Below are 15,956 nucleotides of genomic sequence, written 5' to 3' on the forward strand. Positions count from 1 at the left end.
GTTTAAAGTGTGAAATGAAATGAAGAATCAACCTTCTCTTTTCTATTTGTCATCTTATCTGTAGTTTCTGTCCACAACAATTGTGTTTTAAATGGGTCTATCTTATCAATGACTACATAGTGATGACTTTAGCTGACCGAGAATAAATATGATGACATGAGCCAAAACTTGCAGGCCTTTATATCCTTTTAGAGTTCAAAAAATGCTTACTAAAAAAAATGTCATTTTAAGGGTGTCATACCGAAACAGAAAAAAGGATGTTCTATTTCATAAACAACATAGTGATGACTCAGTCTCTCCACTTACAGGTTTTTAAGATGATTTATATTTCTATTGCTCTCAATTCTTGAAAAAGAAAAACTTTAGAAGAGACAATACAAATAAAGTTGCCCAGATAGTCGGCCTCTTGATCTTTATATCCTTTGGCACTTCCCTGATTCTCTGCAGCCTTCATACAAAAACCCTTACTGCTTTTCTCATAGAGGACTGGTGAGGCAATCGTGCTCAATTATAATATGCAAGTATAAGTGGAGTTAAGTGACAGCTCTTGTGCCTACAGTGTCTGCTGAAAGACCAACACCAGCTGCATTGCAGACACTGAATTAAAAAATGCCAAAAAGTTTTTGAGTGCTTTAAAAAAGGATTTTGGTTTCAGTGTGCCTTACCCAGTGATAATAACAGTCATTTTTGCCTCTGTGCTTTGACACTGACTCCTGTGTTGTGCTTTTTTTTTTTTAAATCAATTCATGCAAAACTGATTTAATTTGGTAAAAACAGAAAGAACCAAACCCTGTGTTTTAAGGCAGCTTAATTGGGTAAAGCAAATAAAACACTATAATCTCTCAGTCAATGCCAACAACAACAGCAGGCAAAATGTATCCTTTACGTTGTTATACATCTAATGTATGCATTGCCAAGCCAAATGAACAGAGACACTTGCCAGCTGCATGATTTCCCTCTGGTTTATATGGTTTATTTCATGAGTGCAGGCAATAAAGACTGTCTGAATAAATTAGGAGCAACAAAGAAGAAAAAAGCAAGATATTTCATCCATTTATACAATTTTTGGTTCACAGCCTGTTGACAGCTTTTACTGAATTAAACACAGAAAAAAGTAAAAGGGATAAAAGAGTTAAAAAAACAACCAAGAGTCAGCATGGGAAAAGACAGGGAGAGCGAGGTGTGGGTGGAGGCCTGGCTGGTCCAGTAACCTGAATCCTGTTCTTAACTGTCTCCACATGTCAGCGTTTGCACTGGACAGGACTGGCGAGCAGTCGCTCGCAGCACAAAGGTTTCCCCCCTGAGGAAACCTCCTGAGCAGAGCCAACTTTCAGCCAATCACCGGCTCTCTTTTTATTCCATCTCGTCGTCCTTCACTATCAGTGAGTCAGACGGTGTGGAAAACAGGGAGGGGATGAAGAGGGAAAGTCTGACATCTCTTTTTGACACAGCACATGTGTGTTTGTTTAAAAATAATCTGGCGTGCCAACTGGGGCCTGTTTCTATTGATGAGGGCTCGGCGACGTCACACACCGGATTCACCAGAGTGTGAGCAGATGCCTGAGAGCGGGGGCGGCTGGACTGTGGGATGTGATTCACAGTCTGTTTGTTTCTATTGTCTGTGTTTACATGAGGGCTCACTAAGGACTTGATCTTTGCACAACAGCATTTATAGTGTTGCTGACAAGTTGGTTGTGGGTTTTATCATCTGTTAAGCAGTTCAGCTCTGTAGCGGTCGAGGTTTACCGTTTAGGAAATGAGCGAGTGGTTGTCATTAGCCCAAAGCTGATCAGTGAGAGTGGCTTACCTGTACTCGGCTCCCCAGCCCTTCACGAAGCTCATGCGGATAGTGCACATCCTTGTGAGCTGGTACACCGCCTCAAAGCCCTGGTTGACTGACTGGGCCAGCAGGGCAGCAAACTCCTGGTTGTTGAAGATCTTCAGGTTACAGCCTGGAGGGAACGACCAGCACGAAAAACAAATGTCAGGCCACAACCACAGGTCACGAACACTTTGATTTAACTGTTAGTTAGTTTTTATGTTTTTATTTTAGTTAGATCTTCATTCCGAATATGGCAAATAAAATTAGACAACAAAAATAAAATATAAGCAAGAAAAAAAGAACATCAGAATCCCCATCGGACATATTCAGTAAACAAACAAAAGTATTTAATGTCTGAAAAAGGAGGAGGTGAATACTTATTAAATCTGATCAACTTTTTTCAAAACAAAACAAATCAAGTATATATACACATACATACATACATATACACACAAATACACCTACATACACACAAACATATTCACCATACAACTTGATTAAATCACATGAATTAAGACAAAAACAAGAACAGATCACTCTAGCTCTATACATGATTTGAACCGTTTTGAAATCAACCAGATCTTTGAATTTGAGTGCTTTTAATTAGATAAAGAGTGGGTTTGATGGTTTTCTGTGAGTGGTTTTGTTTACAGTTCTTATAGCTTTTGTCTTGTTCATAAGACTGGAGGAAGCTTTTGTGGGCGTTTGGCCTAAAGGGGAGCTCGTACAAAGTGTTTTGTGGCTGTGGAGGGAGCTGAAAGCTGACAAACTGCCTCAGATGATGTCACACTGCATCCTGGGTAATGGAGGCACCAGGTTTTGACAAGAATTTGTGGAATATAAAAGATGATATCTCTGCTTCTGCTAAATCGATTTTGAGACAGTTTTTTTTTTTTAACTTTTCATCGTATGTTGAGCGATGTTACAGGAACTCAATGCTAATTCAGAGGAGCATTCTTTTAAACACGGGTGGGAACTATGATTGAAAGTTGAAAATATAAGGAGGGAGACAGCTGGTCTCAATGTTACGGTGCTTCTATAAAGGTTTTTTAAAACATTTTTAAACATCATTTATTTAATGTGATTTGACAGGACTTGAATCTCCCTGGAATTGTAAAATCAGCTGATTCACACAGTTTCATACTTTCAGTCCCAGTGAAACGGAGGTTAGAGTGTCTGTGGCCTCTGTAATGTGAAGCATTTCCCAGTGAAACTGAATATTTGATCGCTGTATTATTACGAGAGGGATTTAAATCAAATCCTTTGCATTAGTTTGGAGCACAAAAAAGTGGACGGGCTTAGATTCTGGCGCAATGCAGAGCTACAGCGGACTGTTGGCTCCACACACACCTCCCTCACCATTAGATAAGAAGGGAGTCAAAGGAGAGATGAATGCATTAGACCTCCACCACATTGTTTTGGAAATGAAAACACGAAAACGTTTTGATATCCAAACCACACATCTTTTCCCATCTCTCTCCACATTGCTCTGCTAAGTACTACACACCGCAAATGGTGAAGTTGGTTTTGTATGACTGGTGTGGCCAGCTAGTCGCCCCAAGTCTCCTTTGATTGGATGAACTGGTGTAAATGCCCCTGAGTGCAGGATGAGTCATCAAACATTTGAAACTGTTTTACATTAGAGATTTTAACGTAAAAATACTATTGTGCTAATTTTTGACATTTATTTTGCACATAACAAGAGATAAATTACCAATTAACCCATGAACACAGGATTAAAACAGGGAATATGTATTTTTCATTTCATGGGGGCTTAAATTAAATAATCTTAGTTATAGATGATACTTGCATGAGAAATTTATTACAGTAATCTTAAACAGGCAAACATGATATGCATTTGATTTCTGTGCGTACATAAACTAGTGCCACCTTTGGGTTAATCTGATAGCCATCAATTCTGACAAGTGCAGTGTACAATGTGTTACAAAGTTTGCCCTCATGAGATTGTAGTCATGACCTTTGAGTTAAAGTGACTCAGACGCTTATTCAGACATGAAACAAACATGTAAAACTGCTGATACACTTAAGTAAAGAGGTGCATGTCTGACAGCGGCACGGGCGACTCAGACAACAAAGAGCAGCTGTGCTTTGTGTAAACATCTTGCTTCTGACAACAAATCTCTTTTAAGACTTATTGATGCGTTTTGTTCAGGGACACCCTTTTACAAATCATGTGGTAAAAGTGCACACACCACTTTGGAGAGAAAAAATTAAGCCAAAGAGGACGTCCCTGGACTGGTAGTGAGGAAAAGTGATGGGATTGATGTGTCCTCTGCTGTTTTAAGTCATGATGATACAGCCAGAGTAAATCTGTTCTGAATCATCCATTTTAAAGAATTAACTAAACTTAGATTAATCACAGCTTGGCTAGCTATAATCCTCAGTGTCGTCAGTTTTGCCACAGACATTGAAAAGTGCTCAAACTGGAGGATTTTGGACAGCGGAAAAGTTGTCCAACACTGCAATTTCAAATTACTGTCTCCAGAAGGATCTTCCTGCCCTAAGGACTAAACTCAGTGGTGACAGTTACGGACAACACATCTCCATAATGGATTTTTTTTAAATGAACGCATTGGAAAATATGACTCTAGACCCTTTCACACTTGCACTGCAAACCTGGAAGTATCTAGATATTACCTTGACGAGCTTTATGTGAGAACACAAAAGCTCAAATCAGTTAGATCAGAAATTAATCAGGCTTTATCCTGCCAGCTTCTGAAAACTTAGTTTGTGTAATGTCCCATTGAGCCCATTTGTGAAAAGAGTAGCTAATTGCCTGGAGAATTCACAGCAAGCGTGTGGGCGGGCGTATTGATGATGTTTCTACCATTCGAACAAAGCCAGAAAAAAAACAACATCTGAGGGTGAAGAACCAGGGTCATTCACATGAAGACGAGAGCAAAATGTCAAGGACAGAGTGCCGAAATCCTTCGACAAATTCAAGGAGCAGCAAGAGACTATGTTGCTTATGACCATAATAAATAAATAAATAAATAACTAGGAAAAATGTATATATATATGGTCATAAATATATATATATATATATATATATATATATATATATATATATATATATATATATATATATATATATATATATTATATATATATATATATGTGTGTGTGTGTGTGTATGTACACACATGTTTTTGTAATCCCCATCATACTCTGCCTCTAGGTCTTCGCTCTCCTAAGGCGTCGCCTAAACCAAACCAGTAGGTGGGAACACTTCTGACATGGAAACTCTACTGTTGTTAGCTACATTTGTAAAAAGGAAAGTACGAGAAAATGTATTCTGTCAGTGCAGCACATACTGGAGGGATCTTGCAGACTGTGGCGGGGTGCCAGCCGTAGCGCTGGTTACAGTTGGGGCTCTGGACAAAGATGGCGCTGTCGCTGAGACACTCAGCAAACACTTCTCCTCCGATGTAATACAGCCGCACACCACGGCCTTTAAGAAAGCAGAGAAAGAACAAACTCCTCATAAAATGCCAAAATGAAGAAATGTAAACATAAATGAAGAGCAATGTCTTTCCTGGAATCGGTATAAAAAAGGAGCATTGTGTGATTTTTAATAAAATTATCATATTTGCACTGAGTGATGTCTTACCAATATGTCTGCGCGTTAATTCCACAGCTGCGTTGCGGTTGACGTTGGACAGCAGGCCCAGGCAGAAACGCTCAGAGTTGGAGGGGTCCGTGAAGCCATCCACTGTCAGCGAGGGCTGTGAGGCGTGGAAGGTCTCACCTACTCGCTGGTTCAACTCGTAGTATGAAATAGAGCACCAGAAGGCCGGCTCGCAGTATGTCACTGGTTGAAGGTCTGACAGAGAAAGACGGAGAAAGATACAGTCAAACAAAAATGGAAAGTAGACTCGGAGTGCATTTCCTTCAACTTCTTTTAAAGGGATAGTTCAGGATTTTTTAAGTAGGGCTGCATGAGATATTTATGTATAGTCAGTGTATTACATACATTAGCTGACAGTTGGCATGCTCCCCGTTTACAGAAACAGACAGGATGTGCTACATTTTGCTACATTTAACTACATTTAGATGGAAACTCAACTACAGAGACTAGATAGGGGGGTGGCTGTGAAAAGGCTGAAATGTGCATTTCAATGAGAAATTGAACACTGAAATAATACGGGACACAAACAAAAATAACCCAAACAAACTGGTAACAGCAGACAGGAGTGAAGGCTGGTTGAATTCAGAGGAATAATGGCCAAAAAACAGAGCAGATGGGAGAGAGACTGGAGAGCCACTGGAGTAAGGACGATGCAAAATATGGGGAGAAAAGGGGCTGAGGTGGATGTTGAGGGGGAAGAAAAACTCCAACCAAAGAAAACATTCGGCTGAGCTTGCGTCACAGAATGTCAAACCCATACACTGTTTCCCAGAAGCTTCTACCAGACGAAATGTGGAAACTCAACCCTCACTGGTGGGACGCTGGAGCCAAAATGGTCAAATTACAGGCTTATCCATGATCATTTTCAGTAACTTCAGCTGGTTCCGTTAATTTGCTCTTTCCCCCCTCAACATGGCCACTGTCTAACAACCGACATTTTGTCCTCGGCTTTGAAGTCCAGAACAGAGCTGGACGGCACTGCCAAATGAAACTGGTGTGATTTTGTTATTTCACCAGACGCTTTCCAGCCGAGCCCCCCTGGCGTTTTTCCATCCTGATAGAATAAACATAGGATATTGTCATTGAAGTGAGTGTGTGCTGAAGGGTGTCTTGGCCCTGTTCGACGGGGAAGACAAAGGCTTCTTTCATCACCTGGTTTCCTCTTACAAAACTGGAGTTAAATCAAACAGAGAATTCCCAGTGGGGAGATAGTCTATTGAAACATTTGTCTGTAAGTGAGGCAGACAGACAGAAAGTACACAAACACACTCTTACGCATACACACAGACATGCAGTCTTTACCTAAGTTGCTGTGTGTGGGTGAAACAGGGTTAGGTGACAGGTTTGGGGAGCTTGTGTCCATGCTGTGGGTCATCTGGTGATCCGTCTCTCCATCCTCACTGAGGTAGCCCGGTGGTGGCGTTTCTGAGAAACACAAAAATACACAAAGACTCATCACATTAAAGTGTTTTAAAATAGATCTGTTGGAGGTCTCTTAGTTGGCTGATTGAAACACAACACAGGCAGACAAGAAGGAAAATAAGCACTAACAATCTCCAAATATTTACAACACATAAAGTCAATATCAAACACTGCAGAATATCAGTTCCCATCTAGGTTTAAAACTGGTTGGGAAGAGTATTTTGATTTTTTTTGTCAGGTTTCAACTGCCCATACTTTCAGATGGACTGCAAATATGTATCATAACGCCTGCACAGATCTGATTTTCATGACCCGCTCCAAAACCTGAACCACGACATGCTATACTGCACCTGATGCACTGCCTGACCAATGCCTGTGGATAATGTTAACAGCTTGACACTGGGACACTAATTGGATTCTCATACAAGACTATGTATAAAACAGGTATCGGAGTGTGAACCTGTTTGGAAGCATGCTGTTACCTGGTATGTAGTTGCTCTGGGGCTCAATACCAGCAGGGAAGTTGGTGTTTTCTGGGATTGAATGGCTGTAGTCATCCAGAGGCGGGAACTCACTGGGGATTTCTGTGTGTCTGGGCACCAGCACAGGTGGGAGTACTGTATAATCAACATGAAGTCAGACAGACAGACAGACAGACACACACACACACACACACACACACACACACACACGCGCGCACACACACACACACACACACACACACACACAAGTAGTTCCTTAGAACATGGCTGTACTGATTGGTTTCAAGTTTGGGTATTATATATTCATAAAACAAATAAATTATGCAATAAAACAATAAAAATAGTCCAAAGTTAATGTGCAATAAATCACAAGAAAAATATTAGATAAGCGCTCTTAATAAAAACAAGTCTATAAAAGTGTGTCTTGGAAAATGTGATGAAATCTTAAGAGATAAACACACTCAAAGCTCTCGTACCTGGTGTCTCTACTCTTTGATAGTGGTACGGGTTGACACACACTTCATCCTTCTTTGTGTGGAAGGCGTACTCGCACAGCTCCACTGCCCGCAGCTCATGGTGGGACTGCAGGTCGGGCCAGCGCCACAGACGGCAGTAGATGACATGGGGCAAACCTTTTCTGTGGGAGACCTGCAGACGGCCATCCAGGGACCTGCAGACAGGAGGAGAGGGCGAAGCAGAGAGGTATGTCAGTCACCTGCAACCTTTTGTTTGAAATGCTGATTTGCGTGTTTTCAAGCATTTTCAGTCTGGAACAAAAACATGTTTTCTTGTTTTATTTTGATAATTTCTTGCCCCGCAATTTGTAATATTTTGTGTAACATTTGACCATTTACTTAATTTGTAACGTAAAATACTTACTTGATATTATTTGGAATATTAGACTATTTACTTCATATTTCTACATTAGTATTTAATTATACTGCCCTTGTCCTTATTTATAGATGTATGATTTTCTGATGTGAATTTACAAGTTCAGATATGAAACCTGAAAGAGTTACTGTGTGATCTGTTTTCACTAAACCATTTTAAAAATAAAAATAACTTATTTTGCTTCCCCCTTCCCCAAAAAGGTATTTTTTCTCTTAATGTCTTAATATTTTTCTTATCTTGATTTGTATTCTTAGGACTTTGACATATATTGTTTGCACCATTTGGAGGATGTTTTGAACCAGTCCATTGTCATTCCCTGGTTGTCAAATACCGATGCTTTGTCACACCCACTGGTGTGCGATATCAATGTCAAAGACAGCCTTTTGGGTCTTTATGAGACATACTGAGCTTTCAGCTAACTCCAGTATAGCAATACTTGATGCTAAGAGCAAGTGATGTAGTATAAAGAGTGAGAAAGTCCACGGAGGGCAGGAGGGAGTTGAGGTGGATGAGTCAAACAAAGCCAAACTTTCACAAAGGACACTGCAGTTTATTGCCTGTGTGAAACAAAAAGTCAAGGTTTTTTGAACATAAGGTTAAGCAATTTAAGCATTTGTCATGCACTGACTTTACTCATGCAACAAATGTACTTAAATTGACATGAAATGCAATGTTTTTTAAACTTAACCAAGTAGTTCTGTTGCCTAAACCTAACACAGTTTCACACCGTTAACCCCGTAATACACGATAAAGGGTACCCTGTGTGTCACTATGAAATGCTGGGGGGCATCACAAAGCGTTGGTATTTGATGACCTGGGAATAAAAACTGGTTGTTTAAACAGCTGTTGATAACCATCTTAGGTGTTTGAGACTGACACCCATTTTTGATTGGTTATTACAGCCTATTGCTTTAGAATAAACATGCAGTGTTTCAGCTGGACACGGTACTTGACACCGGTGTATGACTAAAATGTAATAACAATAATCGAAAGAAGAAGAAAAAGAAATTCACTTGTATTCTTGCACATTATAAAACCATGTTTTTCAGTCTAGAAAAATTACGTTTCAATAAAGATCTTAGTACTGATTTTCATATTAGAATTCACCATAAACAAGTCTGTCTTCCACATCATATCAGACATAAGGTGTGATGTTAACTATTATTGTTGTCTGGGCTTTGAGACTACCTCCTCCTACTGATGAGGTCCCAGCTGTATGCGAGGTGGATATGAGGTGATGTCTAATAATAAACAACCGGCAATGAGATTTCAGTAAGTATAACAGGAATTTCATTGTGTTGTATAACATCTGCACTCATCTGGTATAGCATACAGCTGGCAGAATGGTGATTTCAGCAGCCATACAGTAATGCAGACTGTCATAATGGGGATGTAGCCTATAATCTCAGAGCACAATGACCCAAAAACACACTCATCATCTTATGTAAGAGGCAATGACCACATATGCCCCTTCTATCTCTCTGTCTCACCCACTCACTCTCACACACAAACACAGAGAAAGGGTCAAAGGCGTAAGCTAAAGCCCTTTAGAAGGACAAATGTCAGCTGCAAAATAAAAACAAGCCTGTGTACTGTTCAACTACTGGAAATTCAGTAGCCCAATCTGGGTCAGCTATTGTACATCCAGAAAGCAGATAATGGTGTTTTAATTTTTCATGGCAAAGGCTTTCATTCACTGCCTCTGTACTTTAAAAGGGACTGAAGAATGTGTGTGTGTGTATGTTTGCATGTGTGTGCACGTGTGTAAGTGTGTGTTGGGGGGAGGGTGTCTCGAAATTGTTAATGGTATCTGAGAACTTAATGTGCACACAAGCATACAAGGAGCATTCACTTAAAAAGGCAGACTGCCAGGAGAAGAAAGCTGAAAACACATTAACGCCTGAAAGTGAGAGCTGGTATGTTTGTATACGGCCGATTGACATCACAAATCTGCATCCAGAAGCCTAAAAAGAGACCAAATCTTGGAAGAATTTAAGTCAACGGAAGTCAGAAGAACTGTGCTGGGCCATACAAACCTTATGTGATAAGCTTCCCTCTATGATGAATGTAATGTAAGCATAGAAATAAAAAAGAGAGTAGGATTTTATGTGTACCACTGCCACTGCCCTTGTTGCGAGCTTACATCCAAATAAACTTCTATATAAACAAGCAAACAAACAAACACCTCACTAAGGTGAGGTTTTCAAGGAATGAACAAACAAGCAGTGGAGCCATAGGCTATATTTTAAAATAGGCAACAAGTTACTTTAAGTGTTACTGTAACTGATATTTCCCTATTATTTTGTTGCCATTAATTGTATGTTTATAACCTGATGTGACGGTATTGTAGCTGCCTCTGAAAATTGTTAGAGCCGCTGCTGAACGAACAGCTGAGAGGTGGAGATAACAGGGATAACCAGTGTACAGATCTGCATATTTTCACTAAGTGAATTCATGGTTTATTTTGACCAAACCAGAGTTGGTGATACTTGGAACAATAGACCAACTAACTAGATGACTAACAACACTAACTAACACAGTTCTGATGAGTGTGACTTTGTTTATGTTGAGTGTGAATAAAGTTTGTTTTATGATGAGTTAATGAGGCAATTAACCTTGTTCATAGTTCAGTGAGAGAGAAACTGGGATAGGTGCACGGTTTAATTTTTCTGTTTAATAAGGCAAATAGGTGTAAGAGAAGTGAGAGCTGTACGCAACTATCAAATGTTATTATGGCCAATAAATAACACATAAGACTGCAGGTTTTCCCTTCATAAATTTCATGATTTAAACAGAAATGGTTTCCTGCTCATAGTACAATCTGTTTTGTTAAGGCTGTGTGTTGTACTTTCTCTATTAAATCTTGTCCCTTGAAAGAAGTAATCTGAGCCACAGCAACATCATGCGGGCTATCACTGCTGACACATCAAAAAGGGAAGTGAGTAACATAACAATATTAATAATAATAAATCTATTATACCATGGCTAAGAGCACAACCATGTAATATGGTAAGGGATGTCTCATAATAACACTGTTTCTGATCAAAGACCTCCCAGACTTCAGGCTCTTAAATCGAAGACAAACAACAGTTCTCTGCTTTTGATCTCAGTGTTGAGAGAAAACATTTAACAAGACCAAGGGATTTGACTGCTCCCACACGTATAATCTGTATACTTATACACAGAGAAGACAAACAAACAGGAACACCTTGGGATCAAGTACCCCACCAGCAAATACTATCTCTCTAAAGCTAATAGTATTACTTTCTTAAGTTGCTTGAAACATTTTCTAACATGTGTTTCAGATGTTTGTGAGGGTCTACTTGTGATCACTGTTCCTCTTTTCTATTGCAGTTTTCCTGTGTTTGGCCTCTATAGTCATGATCTATTGGTGCTGTTTCCCTTTATCACACTGCATTTTTTTTCCCTTTGTGACTGATGCAACAGCAATTCAGGCCTTGTCGTACCTGTGTAAGTCGCCTCAAAAGACACTTAAAGATGTTGTCATGCCAGTTATACGTTGATTTGAACCTTATTTAGAAAGGGTTGGACAAAATGAAAGAAACAAAGACAATTAGTAGCTCCTAGGCAACTAAATCGCAGTTACATAAACAAATGGGCTATTTACGTGAATCATGGGAAATTGTCCAAAAGTCACGATGACACGAGGAAAACATGTGTAAAACACATTTGTGAAGAGGAACAGTGGTCACATGCAGACTCTCACAACACTGACTGAGGGAAACAAGGTATTTACTAAATAACAGCACAAACCAAACTATCAAAAATGACCATAAACCTCGCCAACAGAATCCATGATCCTCACAAAGAGGTAATATTTAATATAGAAACACTGTAGTTGCACTCAGAAAAAGTAAAAACGGAAAAAGAAAAAACAAACCTCCCTTTTCTCTGTAAATGTGTTAAATGGTCAGACGGGGCTGATCTGATGTCAGTGGTATGTGTGTTTGGTCCCTGCTGCTGAGTGGGCGTTTGGTGGGGCTAGACTCTGCGTGGGCTGAGACAGACGTGCACAAACTGCAGTGGCATTACTGGCTACTGGGTGTCCTACAGTACTGTGTGTCCTTCTCTTCGCAAAACCCCTTCCAGTCAGTGTTTTTTTGTTAAAGTAAAGGGTTACAGTAAATGTATGATATGAGTCACACTAATAAGTTCAATAGCTGAACTGCACATGTGGAATACAGCATAACAGAGGATTTACACTCAGCCAGAAAGAATGAATATAACTTCATACAGAGGTAAACAATGACCAAAAGCATAAATACTCAAGCACACTGTAATGCTGAGAACATCTATTTGGCCATTAATCAAGTTAATGGAAAGTCAAATCAAGTCAAGTTAATTTATATTTATGTAAGATAAAGATATCAGTTGACAAACTAGGGAAAATCATCCAAAAAGAGATGGAAAAAGTACCCCAAAACTTTGGACAAATGGAAAAAATTAAAGGAACATAGGGAGACACTGATTTCATTTGAAACAAACACAACAGCACATCACATATTATCTGCGGTTTATGATTGACATCTTTGACCTTCCAAATGACCTCACATTAAAACATGTTTGATTTTTGTGCCAGGAACCTTGACACATTTCGAGTTTGAACTAGTTTGATGTTTGAACTGAGATTCAGATTATCTTCAGTGAGGATTCAAAAGTCAATTCAAAAGTAGTTTGTCTCTGGACTTTAAAGTCACCTGGGGTGTTTGCTTGTAAACAAACAAGTTGTCCTAAAATTTAGTGATTTTTTTTTTTTTTTTTTTTTTTTTTAAAAAACAAAAGAAAAACGTGTATATCTATACAGTAATTGAGGCCATTTGCTTCCTCAGGGCTACACAATAAGGACTGCCAGGTGGCCTGAGGCAAGTAAAATGCAACATCAGACTAGTAAATCAAGCCCAATCCCTCGCCCAATCAGGCAACTGTTAAAAAAATATTTTTTTTCTGCGCTAATGATCAAAGTAACTAAACATTGAGCCAATTCACTAGAGATGCACTAGCATAGTACTGATCGGGCACTCTTGAGAAAATGGTGGTGGGTAAAGGCAACGTTTAAGAAATCACAAACATATTCAATTATCTTAAAACTGAAGATTAGTTTGGTGGGGTAAAAGGATGAGACCCCAACTATATATCTGCTACAAGTTTAAGAGCAAGGCAGATAAAAATGAGTAGTTTTAATGATAATTCACTTCAGCCTTTAATAACTGCTGATTAATAAAACAATTTGTATAGTGGCAAGTAAAATGTACTTTGTGCAAGTAGATTCAGGACCCATTTGCCAGACAGGATGAGCCAAACAAGAAACTATAACACTGAAGCCTGTTCCTCATAAAACATTCACTGAAGTCGATTTTTAAACATATCTTAAATTGTTCATTTTGTGTTATTAATTTAATGTGACTCAAGACCATGAACACATGGTATGGAGCATGGCTTGGATGGTATTGTGAATATGGGCTGCAGCTAACAATTATTTTCATCATCGAGTGATTGTCTGGTTCAAAAAATCTTATTTTGTTTAACCAACAAGTACAAAAACCCAAAGATATTTAATGCTCTATTATCTAAGACAAATAAAATCAGAAAACCTTCACATTTGAGGGGCTGAAACCAAAACATTTATGCCTGAAAAACAACAGTTAATCGATTATCAAAGTAGTTGCCTATTCATTTCCTGGCCATTCAGTTATTGATTTATTGATTAATCTTAACAGCTCTATAGTGATTTTTTTTACACTACAGAGCTTATCTTGTCCGAACACTCACTGTGCTGTTGCGTACTTTTACTGTTTTTCTACAGAGCAAAAAGAATGAAAAACAAACTGCATCCGTCAAAGCACTACGCACACAAAACATATATACAAGTCTAAACACACTTTATACCCAAGTTAATCTGAATGACTCACTTTTTTGGAGAAATTTATGACGACATATAAAATGACACTTTGATGGGAAAAGACTGTAAAAACCACTCCTCCACCACCATCAAGCCTCAGCCTGTTGTTTAGAGGAAGAGCTAGCAGCATTGTCTAAACAGAAAACCTCAGATCCTGAAAACACTTGAAAATGATTTGGAGCTCAGAGGGCTTCAACTATGTACGGGGAGGGGGGCAAAAAGGGGGAAGACTATGACCCCAAATTCCCTGCTGGTTAGACATGTGTGGGATCTAAAGGCTTCCAAGAATCCAGGCCAGCAGTTTTCAACCTTCAGCTCCTCCCTACAGCACCAGGCAGAAACTGGTCTTCACAGGTTTTGTTTACTGACAAATTTACACTGAAAAATTTGATGGATACTGATGATGATGGAAAAGCTCTATTTTGCTTTTCGTAATATACGTATTTTTGCCATACTAGTCTTGTGTAAAATAGTTTTTCTGTGTGCTTCAAATTTGGCTTTCAAAATAGCAAACAGAATTTTAATATCTCTTAATTAATAATGTATGCAATGGGAGAAGACCTTCAGGACTTCAATATGTGTTTCTGGAAAATGTGTCCAGAGTATGCAGCAGTGTACTGTGTGATACTTTGTATGGGCTGCAACTTTTTTTTTTTTCTCAATTCATTAATTATTTTTGTAAATGATGTCCAAAACGTGTCAAAAGCACCCACCACAGTTTCCCAGAGTCCTATGTGACATCTTCAAATGTCTTGTCCGTTCAACAACCCAAAACCTAAAGAGTTTCAGTGTATATAAAAGGTGATCTCACATTTGAGAAGCCAGTGACAGCAAATCTGTTGACATTCTTACTTTTTTTCCCTCTGTAGATCAAATTTAATAAAATTGAAAGGATAAATTGTTTGAGTATTGTACAGCTCCTAAAACTTATATTTACATAAATTTGAATGTGACTTCTATTCCAGTTTTTCTAGCGGAATTGCACAGTCCTATTATTTGATCATCACAACATGACTTTTAGTAATAAAAAATAATATAAATTGCAAGCTGGTTCTGGATCTGCAACTTAGCATTATTTTCATCATCACCGTAACCCTACATGTCAATTATATTCTCAGTTAATTGACAAACTGTTGGGCCGATAACATGTCAGAAAATAATTTTAAAAGTTACCATTGAAATGTCGTCAAATTGCCTGTTTGTCAGACCAACACTCCAAAACCAAAATATATTAAATTAAGTGTCACATAAAACAAATAAAAGCAACAAATGTTGACTACGGAGAGGCTAGAACCTTGGGAATGTTGTAAAAATGGTGAGTTTAAAGATTAGTCATTTAATTATAAAATAATTACCATTATTTTTGTGTTAACACACTAATCGATTAATCGACTAGGCCTCGTCTTTTCAGCACTAGTTCATACAAATTACTGTTGTTATGATACTTGAGTTTCTAACTTTAATGCAATGTCTGCGAAACAAAATTGACACTGAGGGCATACTAGTTGGGAATTGTAGATAAATATAGATAAAGATAAATATAATAATGCTGTTTTTTTCATAATTAGAACCACAGAACAGAAAAAAGGCTGCAGTAAACATTAATAATGACAGAGCAAGACAGTTTAGCTGGTACAGATGTATCAATACTGCAGAAAATGAGTATTGAAGCCGTTTAAAATATTCAGAATAGATATTTAACATTAAATTGATATTACTGACATAACTTACACAAACATTTCCATATTTTAAGTTTACTGAAGGCAGAAA

At 38.5% G+C, this 15,956-nt stretch overlaps 1 protein-coding gene across 1 annotated transcript in view; it reads right to left on the minus strand.

The window, feature by feature from the left end:
• smad3a (SMAD family member 3a) overlaps positions 1–15,956 on the minus strand; it is a 37,649-nt gene that overhangs the window by 4,686 nt on the left and 17,007 nt on the right. Inside the window, exons 2-7 of the mRNA XM_042491787.1 lie at positions 7,852–8,045; positions 7,376–7,510; positions 6,774–6,896; positions 5,454–5,666; positions 5,163–5,294; positions 1,808–1,958 (exon numbers count right to left, since the gene is read on the minus strand). Of these exons, the coding sequence (XP_042347721.1) occupies positions 1,808–1,958; positions 5,163–5,294; positions 5,454–5,666; positions 6,774–6,896; positions 7,376–7,510; positions 7,852–8,045 (948 nt within the window). The remainder of the gene's footprint in view (positions 1–1,807; positions 1,959–5,162; positions 5,295–5,453; positions 5,667–6,773; positions 6,897–7,375; positions 7,511–7,851; positions 8,046–15,956) is intronic.

This window comes from Plectropomus leopardus, chromosome 1, assembly GCF_008729295.1.
Source record: "Plectropomus leopardus isolate mb chromosome 1, YSFRI_Pleo_2.0, whole genome shotgun sequence".
NCBI lineage: Eukaryota > Metazoa > Chordata > Actinopteri > Perciformes > Serranidae > Plectropomus > Plectropomus leopardus.